Raw genomic sequence first — 17,013 nt, 5'->3', positions numbered from 1 at the left:
CAAACCACATTTAATGACTCTGCACATGGGAAAAGCAAGTAGAAACAAAGGCAGCTTTTTGTAGCAGGGACAGGGGTGTGCGCAGCTCTTCAGACACTATATCCCAGAAGCCTAGCTCCTTGCAGAATAATTCCTAACACTACTTAGAAGCCTCGCTATAGGATGAACAGTTCAGGCCAGGTTTTGTTACTCATATACATGCTAACAAGCCTGACACATCCTCACTGCAGTCTTATCACTTTTATGCCTGCCTGTAAAAATATTTCAAAAACTTGTGCTTTGTCTGAAAGGTACTTGGATGCTGGTCATCCAATTACCTTGGAATTACCCTGGAAATCCTGATGGTGTATGGCTTCCTGATATTTTAGTGCTGGTATATGCCCTCATACACAATCAGGATGGTGATGTTACCTGTGTGCCCATCTCTTCCCTGGTGATTGATGCTTACAACATTCTGGTCAAGAAGAAACTTGACAAGTTCTATGTTCTTTCCATAGGTGCAAGCGCTGCAGAAGTAAAGGGAGTGGTGAATGCTATAGTCCATAAAAGAAGTGCCTTGGGTAGCAAAAAATTTACAAAGAATAACAGAGAGGTAAAAATGCAGTAATAAAGGATCTTTAGAAATGTGCAAATGCACGATTAATCCACCAAAGCATGTTCCTTTTTATTGTTTCAGAAACATTCTAATTATTGCTGAATAAATTAATTTTGCACAGCTGTGCAAACAGTCTGTGTTGCAAACCATCTCTTAAATAGCCCTTTACAAACTTCCAGCATCCTGACCAAACTGTGCTCTGCCACCTGGTTTCTCATTCAGAGTACTTGCCTCCAGCAGGCATACAGGTGGAACAAGGGCTGGGCTCAGCTCCCAGACTGGACAAGGAGAGGAACCATTGTCCATCCAGGTGTTGGTGAACCTGGTGCCTTTCCTACCTTCCTTGCTCTCACTTGCTCTCTCCTCACTCTGGTTCTGTCTCTCACTTCATGCCCTCTCCTGTATCTCACGATAGAAACTCACCCTCCCCATTGAGCTCTCTGCTTGCTCTGTCCCTCACCTGGCAGCTGCTGAGACGTTGGTAATTTTGGACGCTGTGTTGCAGGTGTGTGTTAGTGGAGCTTTATTGATAATGGCATTTGAACACCTCACCTGTGAAAAGCTGTTTCACTGAATATATTTTCTTTAGTGAGACTTTCTGTTCCTGAGAGCTGAATTATTTCCTTGACAACTTCAAACTTCCCATTGTAACAGGCACTGAAGAGGAAGCCAGTACAGAGTTGTTAGCAACGCCAGCCTTCCCATGAGCCCCAAACCCACTCAACAGCTGCTCTGGGGCACTCACAGGTGTAGGGGTGTGTCTCCGTAGATATTCACCACGTGAGGCTGCACTTCGAAGCTGCTCTGCAGTAAGAACTTCACAATTTCATGGTGCCCAAATCGAGAGCAGAAGTGCAGAGGAACATGATCTTCATTGTCCTGAGCATTCACTGCCAGTTGACCCAGAAAGAGACCACAGAAAGGATTTTATACTTAACACAGAATATTTAGTAAAGCTTTATGTGTTGTGCTTATACATTTTGAAACCTGCTGCTAAAATGTTTATGGACCTATTTGTTTAAAATTGAAATTTCTGTGCCATCTGCAGTGCAGTGTCAAGGTGATCTTCTGGACTTGAGACATAATTGCTTTCTTCCAGCAGCAGACTTATTGAATGCTTTGAGGAAGTTTTCCATGAGTGAATCACAAGTTATAAATGACCCTTACAAAGAGCAGTTGTGAAGCAAAAGGAAGATAACAACATCAACATGACTGGGAACCTCCAGGCAGCACAGAACCACTGGCATAGCAAATATTAGCAAGCTATTCTCAGTGTGGTTGCATGGAGTGGCCCCGGAGGATCCTTGATCTGCAGGTGGGAATTGTGTGAGACTTCCAGCTATCTTTGGCTACATCCATGCCAGGGAGCCTTCTGCCTGTTTATGGGGTGGGCAATAGCATTCCAGCACCAGAAATGGGTATTAAGGTACCTTACATGGCTCTTCCTTCATCTATCCTGTAGGGAGTGAAGAAGACACTGGACAAGGCTCTAGGCAGAGTTCTCCATTGTTACAGATACCTACAAATACTGTTTTCATTATCTGAAAAAGGTCTTTACTCAGCTTGAAAGACAGTATGTATTTCTGTGATTCTCAGCGTATTTCTTCCTGTGTTTAAAGACAGAACAACCATAACTAGTTGATTTTGTAACTGATAGAAATGACAAACCCAGTCTACTTTGTGCGACATTTAGTTCAGCCTTTGCACCAAAGGCATCAGGTCTTTTAGGCAGTTTACAAGAAATGAAGAGATTGCTGTCCATTAAAGGTGTCCTAACCTGCACTCTCAGGCTTTTACACTGACAAACTTACAACTCTGACAAACATCCCTCAGGAATATCTTTCCTACAGCTAAGCCTCCTCGGTACAGAGATGAAACTAACCACATTCTGAGAGTTTGTCTTCTCTTTGATTTTCTGTGAGCATTAAGAGCAATGAAAATTAAAATAAATCCCCATTTTAAAACCTTTCTGAAATAATGATGAATGCTCACAGAAATGTACAGTCCTTTGAAATGCTGGATTCTGTTTCAGGCCAAAAAAAAGAAAAAGTAATGCCTGTAACTTTAATTAATCTTGTGGCCCACAAACACCATTAACTGCTCCTGCTAACCTTCCTAGCAGTCTTGTATATAAGAAGTAAAGAAAAGCAAACTCTTTTTCTTCTCTATTCTAAAATAATTCTTCACTTTATAGATTCATGTGACGTGCTGGCCTTTATTTTTTATTATGATGTGGTACCAGGCATTCTGGTACCATTTTGCCAGATACATTCCGAAGTGCAATAAATAAGAGGGGAATAAATATCAAAATTTTATAATGATAAATGTCAGCATTTTACAGTATGTCCCCACAGAATGTCCTGAAGGACATCAAGTCTACAACACAGTCTACAACACAACAAGGTGCAAGGTGGAGCAAGGATATATATCTCCTTTATATATCCAGTTGGAACGGATATCAAATGCCTGCAAACCATTTCCTTTGGCTCTAGAAGGGTCTGTAACTACACAGTGGGATGACTGGTTTTGTTTCAACTGATAGTTTTTTGATTTCTAAATGAAGCACACCAGGTACACTGGAATATTGTCTTTAAAAGAAGGGGAAGTTTACATTCAAAACAAAAGATAATTGGTCAAAAACACCTTTGAAGAGTATTATGGAGAAAAAGTAAATCATATTGATTCAGGAATTACTAAAGAAGAGCATAGGAGAGTTCTTCAAATTGAGATTTTTATGGTACATTTATATTAAATTGAGGATAGAGAGTATAACTGTCATGGCAGTCAGGGACTGAAAACTGAGGTTGCCTTACAAGTAAACAGTAAAACTGAGCAAATGCCAAGTTCTTGCCTGTGAAAAAAAAGGAATTATGTAGAAATTATTCTTAGCACTGAGACATGACATTGGTAGAAAGTAACAGGTGAAAGCATGACCATAAGTGAAAGGATGAAAAAAGGACAGTGCAAGAAATGTGCTTGAAAGAGCTTATGGGATTTCTGAAAATACAGAGTTTCTTAGTCCTTCCCCAGAGTGTTTATGCTAAAACAAATGATGGGATTGGCATGTGGAGAACTGGCAGCACTTGTAGCATTGGTTTATATGTGGGCCATGTGTAAAACATGGACATTTGCCATGACACACATAGGCAGCACTTTTCTTTTATATTTTTTCTCCTAATTTGTGGTTGTTCTGAAGAAGAACTTTGGCCATTGTTAGGCTGCAAATGTTCTTTATTTCAGCAGCATTCTGACCTTTTCAGCCTGATTTGGTGGTCACTGCTTGTCTTCAGTCACAGTGGTTTTGGAGCTGACTAACGAGTCAGGTTATGTTAAAAGAAATAGTTCAAGTTTGTGACCCCAATTACTGGTCTGCACTGAACACTGTCAAATTTATTCAGGTTCTTTCCCCAGTTCCTTTCATTCCTGAGCATTGAAGACTTGTTCCTCTGCTGCTGCATTTATGGCAAGTTTCAAAGTGTGCTGCTTTGAGAGCAAAAGACTTCCCGCTTCCAGTCTCCCTTTTCTTTTTCCTGTGCTGAAGATTCTGATTTTAAAGAAAAGGACCTGAAATAGTGCCCCAGATTCTTTCCTTTTGGAATAAACTCTCTAACAGAGAGCAAACCTCCCACTGCCTTGTTATAGTGAGTGAATGTCTCTTCTTTCCCCTCTTTTTTATAATTCTATCAGCTCAGTGCACACACATTGAGGCTGCAACACCCTGAGCTCGTACTGACAACAGCTCGTACAGACCTGACTGTGCTGCTTCCCTCCATGTTTTTTACTGCGTGAGGAGGATGTGTGACCGCAGGCAGGATGCACAGAGAACATTGCAAATTGATGTACTATAGAGCAGTACTTTCTGAGTAATGTACTGTTCCTTTCAAAGAAAATTTCTGTCTCTTACTCTGAGGATAAGAAATTAATTTCCAAATATTTTTAATATTGCTCAGTATTTCATAGAATCATAGAATGGCCTGGGTTGGAAAGGACCATAAAGACAATCCAGTTCCAACCCCATGCCATGGGCAAGGACACGTTCCACTCAACCAGGCTGCTCAGAGCTTCATCCACCCTGGCCTTGAGCACTTCTAGGGATGGGGCAGCCACAGCTTCTCTGGGCAACCTGTGCCAGGGCCTCACCATCCTCACATACCACAGGATATTTTTTCCTAATATCCAGTCTAAACCTACTCTCTGTTAGGTTGAAGCCATTCTTTCTTGTTCTATCACTCCAGGCCCTTGTAAATAGTCTCTCTCCACCCTTCTTGCAGGCTCCCTTCAGGTACAGATTAGAATCTCCACAGTAATAATCATAATATGCATAAAATGCGACCTCTAAGTTTAAACATTTATATGGCTTTGTAGAATATGTCACCACTGTGTGTGACACAGATGTCACAGCAATGGAAGAGTAAGACTGGAGTGTGGCACATTTTGTGCCTTCAGTGCTACTGAAACAGCAAAAGCAGAGGGCACCAGCTGCACACTGACATCAGTCACGAGTAAAAATATTTCAGATTGCAACACATGCAAAATACACAGCAATGAGATGTAATGTCACAGACTGACATCGCTGTGAGGCCACCTGGACAAAGAACATGCAGACTCCTGACCCTCACAGAACACCCAAGGTGGGCTGAAAGACTTTTGTATCTGTCCAGCCCATCACGTCTCCACATAGGCACTCTCTCTGACAGCAAATACCCCACAGTGAAGAGTATGAAATTTTTGCAGCATGATAAAGCATGTGCTAAAAAGATCTCATTTTCTGTGGAATTTCGACTTCCATATGAATTATTTTAAATTACTTGCTTCATAATTTTGACTTCAAACCCTCCATCTGTATCTCATTCACTAGTTCCCTGTGCACTGACGTCACTTTGACTGCAGATCCCCACTCCATGGCCACATGTTCCCTGCTTGATGATTGCCTCAGGAGTGAGCCATCTCTGTATATGATTGCCTCAGGAGTGAGCCATCTCTGTATATTAATTTAAATTTTTTTTTCTGCTCCTCTTTTTCACCTCTAACTTATTACTGGAAACAGAGTACACGTGAGATGACGAACAAGCAAAATTAAATGAGAAAAGCTCTCCAACCGCTGGGTTTTTTTTAAGTTGCCCAAAGATGATACACACACACACACACATACACAGAGCAAGTGTTAGGAAATGAAGACTCTGTCTATAAAACACAATGTTAGAGCTGATTATTAAATATCTTTTCTTACCATCAGCTTTACTTCCCTCTTCCATCAAGAGCTTTGTGATGTTGAGAAAGCCTTTGGCAGCAGCCAGATGGAGAGGTCTGTCCCCAACTTCACCACTTGCATTCACATCAGCTCCGAACTTCAGTAAGAGGTGGGTTACCTAAATATTTGATAAAGGTTACTTAAAATATCACATGAAAATAAAACTTTGAGAAAATTAGATACAGTATTGCGATGGGTAATACTGCATGTGGGCATCTCTATAAAGTTAAAACAAGGAGAGGAGATTCAATAGAAGAATAATTTTTAAGTTACACATTTATAAAAATATTAAAATTCTCAAGCTTTTCCTAGACAACTCCTCAATGCACTCAAAGTAACACCTCACTGGAATGGAAAAGACGCTCTGCCTAGAGGTCATCCATTGAAACTTTAGAACACCCCAGAACACAAGGTTTTTAGCCAAAGCAAGGCACAGAGAATGACTTGCATAAGCCAAACAGAACCATTACCACAGTTCATATGAAAAAGCTGTTCAGGGTTGTGGATTAGCCATGTGTCAATTGTACTGCCCAAATATACAGAAGAAAGAGAGCTGAGGGTGTCAATGCCAGCTTTGGTCAGAACTCTAGACTGTGTTTCAGTAAGTCTGTCATCTGTGTGAATGGAGCAAGCTCAGCTGCACTGATCATGTGCACAGCACCTCAGGGAAAATCATGCTCTCTAAATGACTATTTTTTCCCACTAATTCAACAGTTTGTGAGTTCCAAGGAAAATTGATAGAATTGCCATTTAATTATTTCAAGGAAGTGATATTCACTTCCTTGGAGAGGTTCTGAAAGCACAGTCAAGATTCCTTAGGCAATCTCTGATACATGGGGTGAATGAACAGCAGATGAAAAGTGCCACCGGGCACAAGCCTGCCTATCAAAGCTTGCTAGAGAATGCTTTGTTTCGAGGTCTCAGGGGCAAAACATCAGTTTTTGCTGGGGTCCAGTACAGAAGATGGACGTGCAGAAATTTCTTGTTGATATTCAGACTTGCAGGGCAACCAGAAATGTTTAGTTATGCAGAGTGTAACTTCAGTGTATGAGGTCTTTGCGTGGAACGACCCTCTGGAATGTAAAGCAGAAACATCTAGCACTAAGCCTATGGATGCCTCGGTGATCCCCTGCTCAAATGTCCGAGTCCTGCCTTAGTTACCTGCTCGTGGCCATAATAAGCAGCAATGTGCAGGGGGGTGAAGAACACAGCATCCTGCACATTCACATAGGCCCCATGTTGCAGGAGAATATCCACAGCCTGCAAGGAGACCAATAGAAAATTCCAATTAGAACAAATATATACATATATATATATATATATATATATATATATATACACACATGTGTGTGTGTGTGTGGTCAGCTAGTAAAACAGGACTTTGAAACCTCATGTCACCAGTTTAAAAAAAGTCAAAAAGCTCCAAACAAGCATATATAAAGGTGCAGGGCTGTATACTGCATGTAAAAGTGATTAACTTACAGTACTTCAACTGAACACTGAATGTCACTGATGCTTTACAAATAAACCTGAAAATCGGTGTGCCAGTAAAAATACTGATTTATGAAGTAAGAGACACAGAAATGACTGTCTGGATTTTCAATGTTTAATTTTCTTTTAACCATTATGAACAAAGAGCTGTAAACACATCAGAGTTTTTAGACGTGAAAATGTCCCACAAAATGAAACATCCTTTTAAATTTAAGTGTGTGAAAGTAAATCCTCAAACATAATTCCCTAAGCGTGTAAAGATTACTTTGTATTTTAGAAGAAAATAGCTCTTTGGCTTCAATAAATAACCCTAAGTGTTTTCTTTCAAATTTCTCCCTTTCTGGTCCTTCAGGAGGCCCATGTTTTCCTAGACATCTATGAACTCTCAAGTATTGCCTTGCTGCACAGCTGCCAAAACCATGTCACACGTGCAGCAACAGGGCTAGTAATTTCAATCCACATCACTCCCAAGTGCTCAGAGAACACAAACTGTTTCCAAGCAACATCAGTGTACAGGGATTGTTCCTTTGCACAATTTAAATCAAAATAATTTTTTCCACGTGACTGCCTGAATATATTTTCTGCATAAGGTCTGTCCCCCAACATATTTAAATATGTCCATTTCCCATTAGTTTTAATCATCTCTCCATGGCATCAGCTGTAACCCTCCCTGGAGACAGCACTGCAGGGCCAGGTCTGATTATTCCCAAGGATGGAGGTTCTGCATCCTCCTAGGAATGCTCTCCGTGTTGCACCACTCTCATTGTGATCCCCTTGCCCCTTTTATATACAGTCAGAATTTCCCTTGCTAAATCTCATGTGCGTTGACATCCTCTTGCTGTGGATCTTAAAGAGGAGTGTAACTGCGTAATGAAAATCTTATGAAAGATCCACTGAGATCTTTGGAGAAGCTGCTGGCCCTTCTCTCAGCTGAAGGACAGCTCAGCGACAGGCACTCACTGGATGGGTGTGAATGTGTTCAGGTAGTAAATAAAGAACACCCTCAGTTATTTGGTTAACACAAGTGGTCGGTTAACACAACTGACTTCCCCTACTGGGCTTCCCATGGGCAGGCAATTTTCAATATCCTGGTAGCTTGGTGGACCAGAGGTGGGAACATAGACCCAGTTAGCCTGGAATTTAATGGTTTAGTGGCTTTCAAGTGATTAATTTTAGACATTTTTCAGAAAACTAACATCATAAAACTGAAGTTGTAGCTGTTGGCTCTGAAAAGAGATGTTTGGACCTGTAGCTTTTACATGAATATGGTTAAAACTTCTTTGGATGAGTTTGATTTTAATTTAGCCATGAACTGTGAGGCTCTAACACACACAGGGATGTGATCACAACTCCAGTTCTCCTTATTCGCTTTGGAAGCTGGAATTCAAAATTTAGATTCCTCTACAAGCTTCAAGGTGGATCTTTAAGATAAAAAAACTGTGTTGAGCGACGTGAATCCACCTCTGATGATGAACATAAAACCAGATGAATTTTGACACATTTTCCAGGCTGTAGCAATGGCAGCCGTGCTTGCTGCTTTGTGATCTCCTGAGAAATAGAATTTTGTGTGCTGCATTAAGCAAACTCCACTCAAGTGTAAATGATGAGAGGGGTACAGAGACAGGCTTGATAGTCTCTCAGACAAGATATCTTTCTAGGAAAGAAAAAAGGAGTCTTAGAAAGCACTGAAAGCTGTCATAGGCATCACAGGTGGGGGGGATGATGGGGGATGTGCAAGGATAGAAATACTTCAGAAACTAAGGGGAAAATTTCTGATGCAAAAAAAGCTTTGAATTCTTGCAGAAGGACCAAAAAAAAAAAAAGATTTTTCTCCTCAGGAGACAGACTGTGAGTGAAGGTGCAGCTCATAAACCAGGGGACATTCCCAAGCTGCATAGAAAGAAGCTGGATGGGCTGGTCATGAAGGCAGCTGGCAGTGTCCTGGTTGGATTCACTGTGGCACAGGCTGAAGAAGCAGGGGAACAAGCACTCCCTTTTCCCTCACACAATTAATCTTCAATTCAAAATGATACTTTGACTTTTACTTCAAAATTTTTCTTCAAGTTCTCTTATGAAAGGTTTATTCAGATGCTTTTTGAACATTCAAGTCAATGATGTTCACTTCAAAGACAGTTAATTAAGCCACTCTGAAGGTTAGAAGGAGTCAACATATTAAAACATGAGACAGACATAAGGACTTTGTGTTTTGGACAGGGGCAAGGGATAAGAACTCCTCTAAGAAAACAAGAACAGTGATGACTGAGTTTTTAGAAGACAATTTCAGCAATTAAGGCCTTTGCACAGTGCTAGCCTCTGTACAGCCATACACTGAAATATCTACAGAAACCCTGAGAAGGGATTCACTCCCTTTTCCCCAACAGGTCCTTGGCACACACACACTCACAGCCCAGGTCCTCAGGTGTGCAGATACAGAAATGGAGTGGCACTGGTTCATCCTGCCTGTGACCCTTCGTTCAGCCCCCACATCTGCAGGTCTTGCAGTCTCAGAATGACAACTGTGATTTACAACATGAAATAGGCAGTGGCCTTGGCTTTCCAAGGTGCTAACATTGGACAACACATAAATGTGGATGAGGCACATGCATTATTTATTTAGCAGTGACCTCACTGGGCTTGAAACATTTAATATTTTCAAAATAACAGACTTAATGAGAGATTTATGGAACTTATTTGCCAATGTTTCTAATATGGTCACCCATTTCTTTTCTAATTTTTCATTAATTTTTAATTCTTCCCATTGAGAACTGCAATTTTCATTAACAGGTAAAATCAGCAGACAACATATTTTTGGTGAAGTAAAATACAGCCCTAAGTCAAAGAATATGAAATATTTAATACACCACACTGGCTCAAATGAGATACAACATCCCATTGACACCAATGCCTCGTCCCAGAGAACTGATCACTTCAGTGGTTTCAAGTCTGGTGGTGAAGCAGAAGCTATAGACTGACTCTTCAAGGAAATGGGGAAAAAAGAAGTTTTTTATTAAGTTTTCTCTATCTCTGTCCTAAATATAAGTCAGTTGTCTCCTGTAGTAAAAATCTATGTTGCATGGATTGAGGCATATACCTCTGCTATTTATTTAATGGTATAAATAATGATTTACCTTATTTAAATTAAGAAGACAACCAAAAATTGATTTCCTTTTCCTTAAATTTATTCTAGTTATTAGGGGGGGTTTGAAATAATTATTCCATATTTCCATGAATATTAATGAAATTGTGAACAAAACAAGCTACTTAATCTAGCAGAGGAGCTTCTAAGCTGAGTGGAAATTTCACAGCTATATAAAGAAGGAAAGCAAGAGCTTGCACTTGGACCATAAATCCTCAGTCCTCAGAGCAGCAGATGAACCAAATGAGTTATACAGTCCCACTTCATTTATGGAGATGCTTCTGATACAGATCTGATCATTCCTAAGGAAGAAATAAGGGACATTTCAAAACCACTCATACTTTATTTCTTATGAAATTAATGAGTTTATCCTTGTGAGGTTCTGAGCACCCTTATTTCTCCATAACCTCAGCAGAATCTCAGGACATGGGATCAATAGCAGACCTGCCTTTGGCATTTGCAGGAAAAAGCCCAAACATTTTAAAAATTACTTGAAACCCTGGATCAGAGAAGAGCACTTTGTACTGCCCACAGAGGAGACAGTAAATACCCGTGAACAAGACCATCCCAGAGTTAACAGCTCCACCATCATTCCACACAGAACTATTAGAATCAAAGAATCGTTAAGGTTGGAAAAGACCTCCAAGATCATCAAGTCCAGCCTCTGATGTGGTGGCTATGGAGGTTCTTTACCTGTGTTTTAGTAAGGGGACACAGAAGGAAGGATGTGTGTTAGGCCAATAAGAGCTGTGTGTGCACTGGAAGGGAATGGCGGGATGTCCATGGGCTTGGGGGTGTGATACTACAGCACAACCCCACTGTTCCACTCTCTCCCCAGCCTCACTGGTGGGCCGACATGCCATCAGCCTCCTCCCTGTGCCTGGGGACCTGACCTTCCCAAAGTGAGTGGTAACCCTGCCCTGCCAGCACATTCCCTCATCACCAGCTGGAACTGATGCTACAGATTGATTTGTTCGATCCATGATGGAGCTGCTGACTGGAGCACCAAAAGTTACTGGCTTTTTAATGGAGTTCCTCACCATGACCACTCATAAATTGTCCTGGCCTTCCTTCAGTTTGACCTTCCTCAGACACACGGACTCCTGGGTAACCAGGACCATCACTGACGGTGACTCTGCTCACCCCTGTGAGCTGGGAAGCGCAAAAAGACCTACTGGATTTAAATAATTTTGGAACTGCTTTGAAGGCTGCAAGGTTAAGCCAAATTTACCAGTATCCTCAGTTCCAGTACTTAAAAATAAATTCTCAGTATTTATTTTTAAAAATGAATAAATTATACTGAGGGAGCTGTTGCTAGAGTGACAGAAATGAGATGGTGTGTGAAATGCCTGAACTGAGGCGGTAAATGATAAGAGAACTGATACATGACTGACAGCATGTCTAGAAAGGGAAGGGCCTGATTACAGGCACCTGGGGAACCTCATCCTCTCTTCCTTTCTCTGCTCCTCATAGTGAGAAGACTCCAACCCATAGAAGACTTATCAACATGGATGTCTAAGATTCATGCCATACTCACCCTGGCAACAGCTTTCTCTGCACTAATCCAAAGTATAAAATAGATCTAAAACAAGAACCTCACCCCTTTCTGAAGTGACAATCACAGAGCTGTGAAGCAGAGCCTGTGACACCTGGAAGAGGGAGTTTTACTCTGATTCCTTCACACTCAGAAAGACAGTGTTTGGAAGATTCTCTCCATATCCAGGTTCAGAAACCCTGACATGTATGAGTGAGTGTTTCATCACGTATCTCTTGGTTAACACTTCTGATATTTAGAAAACAGCACTATCTATTCCAAAGACTTTAAAGACATTTATCAAAAGGCAAGAGACGGACAAACAGATCTGTGTTCTTTGTACGTGTTTGTTCAATGCAAAAATATATACACAGATGTGGTTTTCCCAAAATGCAGAAAAAGTTAAATAAAATCCATCTGTACTTAAACAGCTCTGAGTTTTGTTTTGAAAGGCATCAGTGTAAAACAGAATGACCTGCTAACATTAGCACTCACCTGTATAAGTCCTGTACAGCAAAGAGAGACGTACCTTGTGGTGGCCGGCGATGGTGGCAACGTGCAGGGCCGTAAGCGCTCCGTACCCGACCTGCTGGATGTCAGCCCCGCCGTGCAGCAGTGCTGTGAGCAGCTCCACGTTGTCCTAAATGCCACAGATTTAACCCACATCATTTCTGGGACGGAGCTCTCACAGCTGAATTAAGCAGGACCAACCTTGGCTTCCCTGGCTGTGACACTCCCGGCCGTGATGGCCAGGGGCTCGGGGAGCATGGAGAGGGGGAGAAGGTTTGTCCCACCACCAGACGTCTCTCCTGCTATACTAAAACCTGTATCTTAAAAATGCCTTGATCCTTATTTTATGGTGGCACTGGACAACTCCTCTATCCCGAGTTGCATTGCATGATTGAATCAGTAATTCCAAAGCAGTTTCCCACCCCATGGATGACATTGCAAAAGCACATGCTAATTCCTGTGCACGGGCTCTTTACAGGGCATTTTCCTATGCACCATAAATGTGAAATTTATATTTTCACCAAAAGTAATAACTACTGAGCTCAGACAGTTCAGACAAATCAGCTGCTCAGTTCTGATTTCCCGTCATCAATTTCATTCAAAATAATTAACCTTATAAGCTGCCAAGTGCAGAGCTGTAAATCCATTTCTTGTCAGCCTGGATGGGCGCAGCCCTTTCAGCATCAGAGTTCTGATATGCGATTTGTTGCCTTTAGAGAGAAAAGTGAAAAAGAAAGTCAATTACAGGAAAGAAAGTGCAGATGAGCTAAGAAGCTCCTGTGTGAGTCTGAAAGCAGAGAATCGAGTAGTGTGACTTTTGACCTGAGGCAAGTCATAAAATATATCCTGTGAATCCTTGAAATGAGGTTGATGGAAACATTTCCCTGTTGTCCAGGACAGCTGTGGGTCTGGCCATGTAGTGGCTGCTTGTTCACACTTTAACAAGGATTTGGTAAGGGTAGTTGAACTTCTAGAGAAACAGCTCCTCCTCTAATGTCTAGACCATGCTTCAAAGAGCTCCATGGACCAGGAGGTGCTTCCAGAATCTCTAGTTCCTCAGACACTGAGCTCCTTTGCCCTCTCAGAATAGGAGCACTGCTGTCCCTACACACCATCCTTACAGGGACGGTCATTTTGGGTCAACACGGCAAGTAGCTTTGCTCTGACCTTTTGGATGCACAGTGATCATTTCAATAAATGCATCTGGCTTCTGAATCCTTGAAACAGTAACCAAAGACAATGTTGGATCTAGTAGCTCCTTGCCCTCCTCCAAGTGCTCATACAACTAATTAATAGTGTGTGTTTTCCTAAACTTCCTCTCAGCAACCCCACCAACTGATGTGATCCTTGGACAGGATCTTGTACTCTGAAATGATGAGTAAAGATCCACTCAGTTTTCAGCAGTGCAAAATCAAGTTTATCCTCATGGTAAAATCTAACTAAGACTGAGCAAATCACTTATACATGTTGTTAGTCAGTACTTTGCAGCACTGAAACCTCAGGGTTAAATTCTCTTTGCCTCTCTCAGACAATTTCTGCTAAAAATGGTATAACAGGAGTAAAGTATGTGCATGAACTAATGACTCGCTGTGGATAACAGAGCAGCTGTGTGGATCCAAGTGGAAAATCCCACCATTAGTGTGTTTTTATAAACATCCCAGAAGAAATCTTGCCCTCTTTTCTTGTGTACTCTGATCTTCTATCTGCCAAAGCCCTATAAGCTGATATTTGTCACTAAAGCATTTGAATTATTCTTCTTTTAATCTTTGTGAAATAAAATACAGGTATTTCCATTACACTAGAAAAATTGGTTGTGTAAGTATGGCATAGTGTTGCTACAAGGTCACTATCCTGGAGTTTGTGCCGTGCACAGAACCCAGAAAGGTGGAGCCATGCTCTGTGATGGGTGTGGATTAACAAATGCATTTAGAAGCAGTTTTGACTGAGGTGAACACCTGTAGTAAAACATGCTGCATCATCAACCAGAACTTTCCTTAGACTGAAGAATCAGCTGTAACAGGGCTCAGTGTAACTCAATTCAACCCCCTGGCAATGCAGCTCAGAGTGATGCTGAGAGATTCTCCTCCAGCTGAGAAATTCTCATAAAATACAGTCCTCCTGACAGCTATCAGCCATAAAAAAATCAGTAATCATCCAAATAAATTATTTAACCATCCTGTTTCAGATACCTACCCCCACATCCACAGCACAGGTGGAGCAGCGAGAGCCCGTTCTCAGTGCGGTAATTTAAATTGACTTTGCAGAAGGCTTCATCAGAGCTGAAAAAGGGATTTTACAGATGATTACTGCTCTCATCCTTCACCACAGCTTCTTGCATTTAAGAAACATTTAAAAGATAAATCTCAAAATAATTCTTTTGAGACACAAGCCTGAATTTATGCCCAGTTCACAGTTGTTTCAGTTTGTTTTCTTAATGATATTCAATTTTAATCATTAGAGTTCCTATAAACCAGCAACATTTTCATGTTTTTGTGGGAAAATATGGCAAGTAAAGTTTTATATATTCAAAGCTGCAATTAAAAGGCCTGTATTGAAAATAAGAACTAGCTCGAATGACTGTGATGAGGGCCCAGCTTTATCCAGGTCTCCTCCTAAATCCTTCCTTTAGGCTTCATTGCTTCATTGTGTTTTAAGGCAAAGAAATTCTGATAGTTTATTATTAGGGTGGCCTTAGTGAACCGTTGCACGAACAGCTGTGAGACACAGGCACAGAGTAGGGACACCTTTTACCCAACAAGTGCCAGCGCCATGCTACTGATGTGTTGACTCTCCACTATTTGAACTGTTGTTTTATTTCTGCGGCACTGGACATAAAAGTTTGTTGCACTGGAGCTTTGCAGATAATGAACACACCGGTGTGTTACTTGGTTGGGTGAACCTGGTTGTGAGCATGTCTATCCTGAGAAAACCATTCCAATTCTGAATTTGAATCCACTGGTTTTGTATTTGTTTACAGAGTGAAACTTCAGCAATATTCCTGGCTGCAGAAACACTTTAGCAAAACTGAAAAGTGCACAGCAAAGTCAGACATCCCACTAAAGCTAACTAATTTCAAAAGCATATAGGTGTTTATTGTAAAACACTGGCATTAACAGTCAGTAGCCACTAATTTTGGTACTCTGCTGTGGGGCTCTGCCCAGCATTGTGATGATGTATTCCCAAAAATAGAAATAAGGAGCATGCATTCCATACATGAGAAACTCTGTCCATAAAAAACACCTGAAACCGAAAATACTGTTTGATAGCAAATACTTATTTGAAAGAAATTAATAAATAGGTTCACAGAATATTTTACCTAAAAACATGCTTCAACTCTGCCAACTCCTTTTCTTTGATTTGCAGGTCGTCCTCCAACCTCTCTGTGACTGTGACATAGGATTCACTGACTTTCTTCTTCCATTCATCTACAACAAAAACTCCGGATTGACAAAACACTTCAAAACACACAAAACCCAGAAACTCATATCATAACGTTCCAGTAACCAAACCACTTGATTTTTAAGCATCCAGTTGCACAGTTTCATATATATTTCTATTAAATTTAAAATGTTACAGCTATTAAACTGTTCCTGCTGAGCCAATGCAGACACATACACACGGATTTCAGAGACAGCTCATATGTATGAATCCTTACAAGAAATATTTTAATATTAAATAATATTTAAGAGAAAACTTAAAGCTCAGGTTGCATTTGTTAGCTTTTATTTCCTAAATAGACACACAGCAGAAAATGATTGGAAATGTAAAGGTTTTCTTAATGAAGCATGAGTTAAATCAACATAATAATCTAAGTTAATATGATCTTATATAATTCCTCAAAGAAATTTAGTTTAGTAGCTTTTTTCCTTCTTTCATAATCTGTATCTGAGTTAAGTCAAGAACAATACCTGAGCCTTGAACTCAAGAGTAAAGCAGCAATAAGTTATCTCCTGAAATACTATTTGCTCCTTGCCGAGGGATGGGTGGCACATTGCCTGTAAAAAAGTGACATTAGTTACCCGTGCAAGTCTGGGTTGGTCTAGATTTATAATTTCCCATTTGTCCAATATATCTTCTTTGTTTCAGCAAAGTTCTTGCAGTAATATGATTCCTTGTTCAGGAGCAGTGACAGTCCTGCTGAAAAATACTTGTGATAGTCTCTGGCTAAAAATAAACCCTGTGCCAAGAGGAATGTCATGCAACAATGGCACAGAGTGATACAGCCCATGCTGTCCACTGGGCTAAAATAATAGAAACACCTACTTAGCTTGCTTAAAAATCTCATCTATTCCCACACAAACACCTGCCTTCATTTGTTGAATGGATGAAATTAACAGTTAAAACTGGTGGGAAGTGGTAATTTGGTAGCTTGTAACTCATTTTGTGGAGAAAAGGGAATTTAAGCAGCTAATCCCAGGTGTGCTGTGAGGATATCCAAGGAGTGCTGGGGGTCCCCAGCTCAGAGAGGCCAGCTCACAATGTATCCTGACACAAGG

General features: G+C 40.9%; 1 protein-coding gene across 1 annotated transcript in view; it reads right to left on the bottom strand.

Moving 5' to 3' along the window:
* LOC108492882 (serine/threonine-protein kinase TNNI3K) overlaps window positions 1-16,576 on the bottom strand; it is a 31,932-nt gene extending 15,356 nt beyond the window's left edge. The window contains exons 1-10 of the mRNA XM_017805716.1: window positions 16,537-16,576; window positions 15,834-15,942; window positions 14,711-14,796; window positions 13,130-13,227; window positions 12,537-12,647; window positions 7,008-7,106; window positions 5,826-5,964; window positions 1,341-1,485; window positions 1,148-1,252; window positions 412-506 (exon numbers count right to left, since the gene is read on the bottom strand). Of these exons, the coding sequence (XP_017661205.1) occupies window positions 412-506; window positions 1,148-1,252; window positions 1,341-1,485; window positions 5,826-5,964; window positions 7,008-7,106; window positions 12,537-12,647; window positions 13,130-13,227; window positions 14,711-14,796; window positions 15,834-15,942; window positions 16,537-16,576 (1,027 nt within the window). The remainder of the gene's footprint in view (window positions 1-411; window positions 507-1,147; window positions 1,253-1,340; window positions 1,486-5,825; window positions 5,965-7,007; window positions 7,107-12,536; window positions 12,648-13,129; window positions 13,228-14,710; window positions 14,797-15,833; window positions 15,943-16,536) is intronic.
* Between the last annotated feature and the right edge of the window lie 437 nt (window positions 16,577-17,013).

The sequence above is a fragment of the Lepidothrix coronata genome, unplaced genomic scaffold (genome assembly GCF_001604755.1).
Source record: "Lepidothrix coronata isolate B3197 unplaced genomic scaffold, Lepidothrix_coronata-1.0 Scaffold12, whole genome shotgun sequence".
NCBI classification, from domain to species: domain Eukaryota; kingdom Metazoa; phylum Chordata; class Aves; order Passeriformes; family Pipridae; genus Lepidothrix; species Lepidothrix coronata.
The sequence above is the reverse complement of the archived record's forward strand: the minus strand, read 5'-3'. Positions and strand labels throughout refer to the sequence as shown.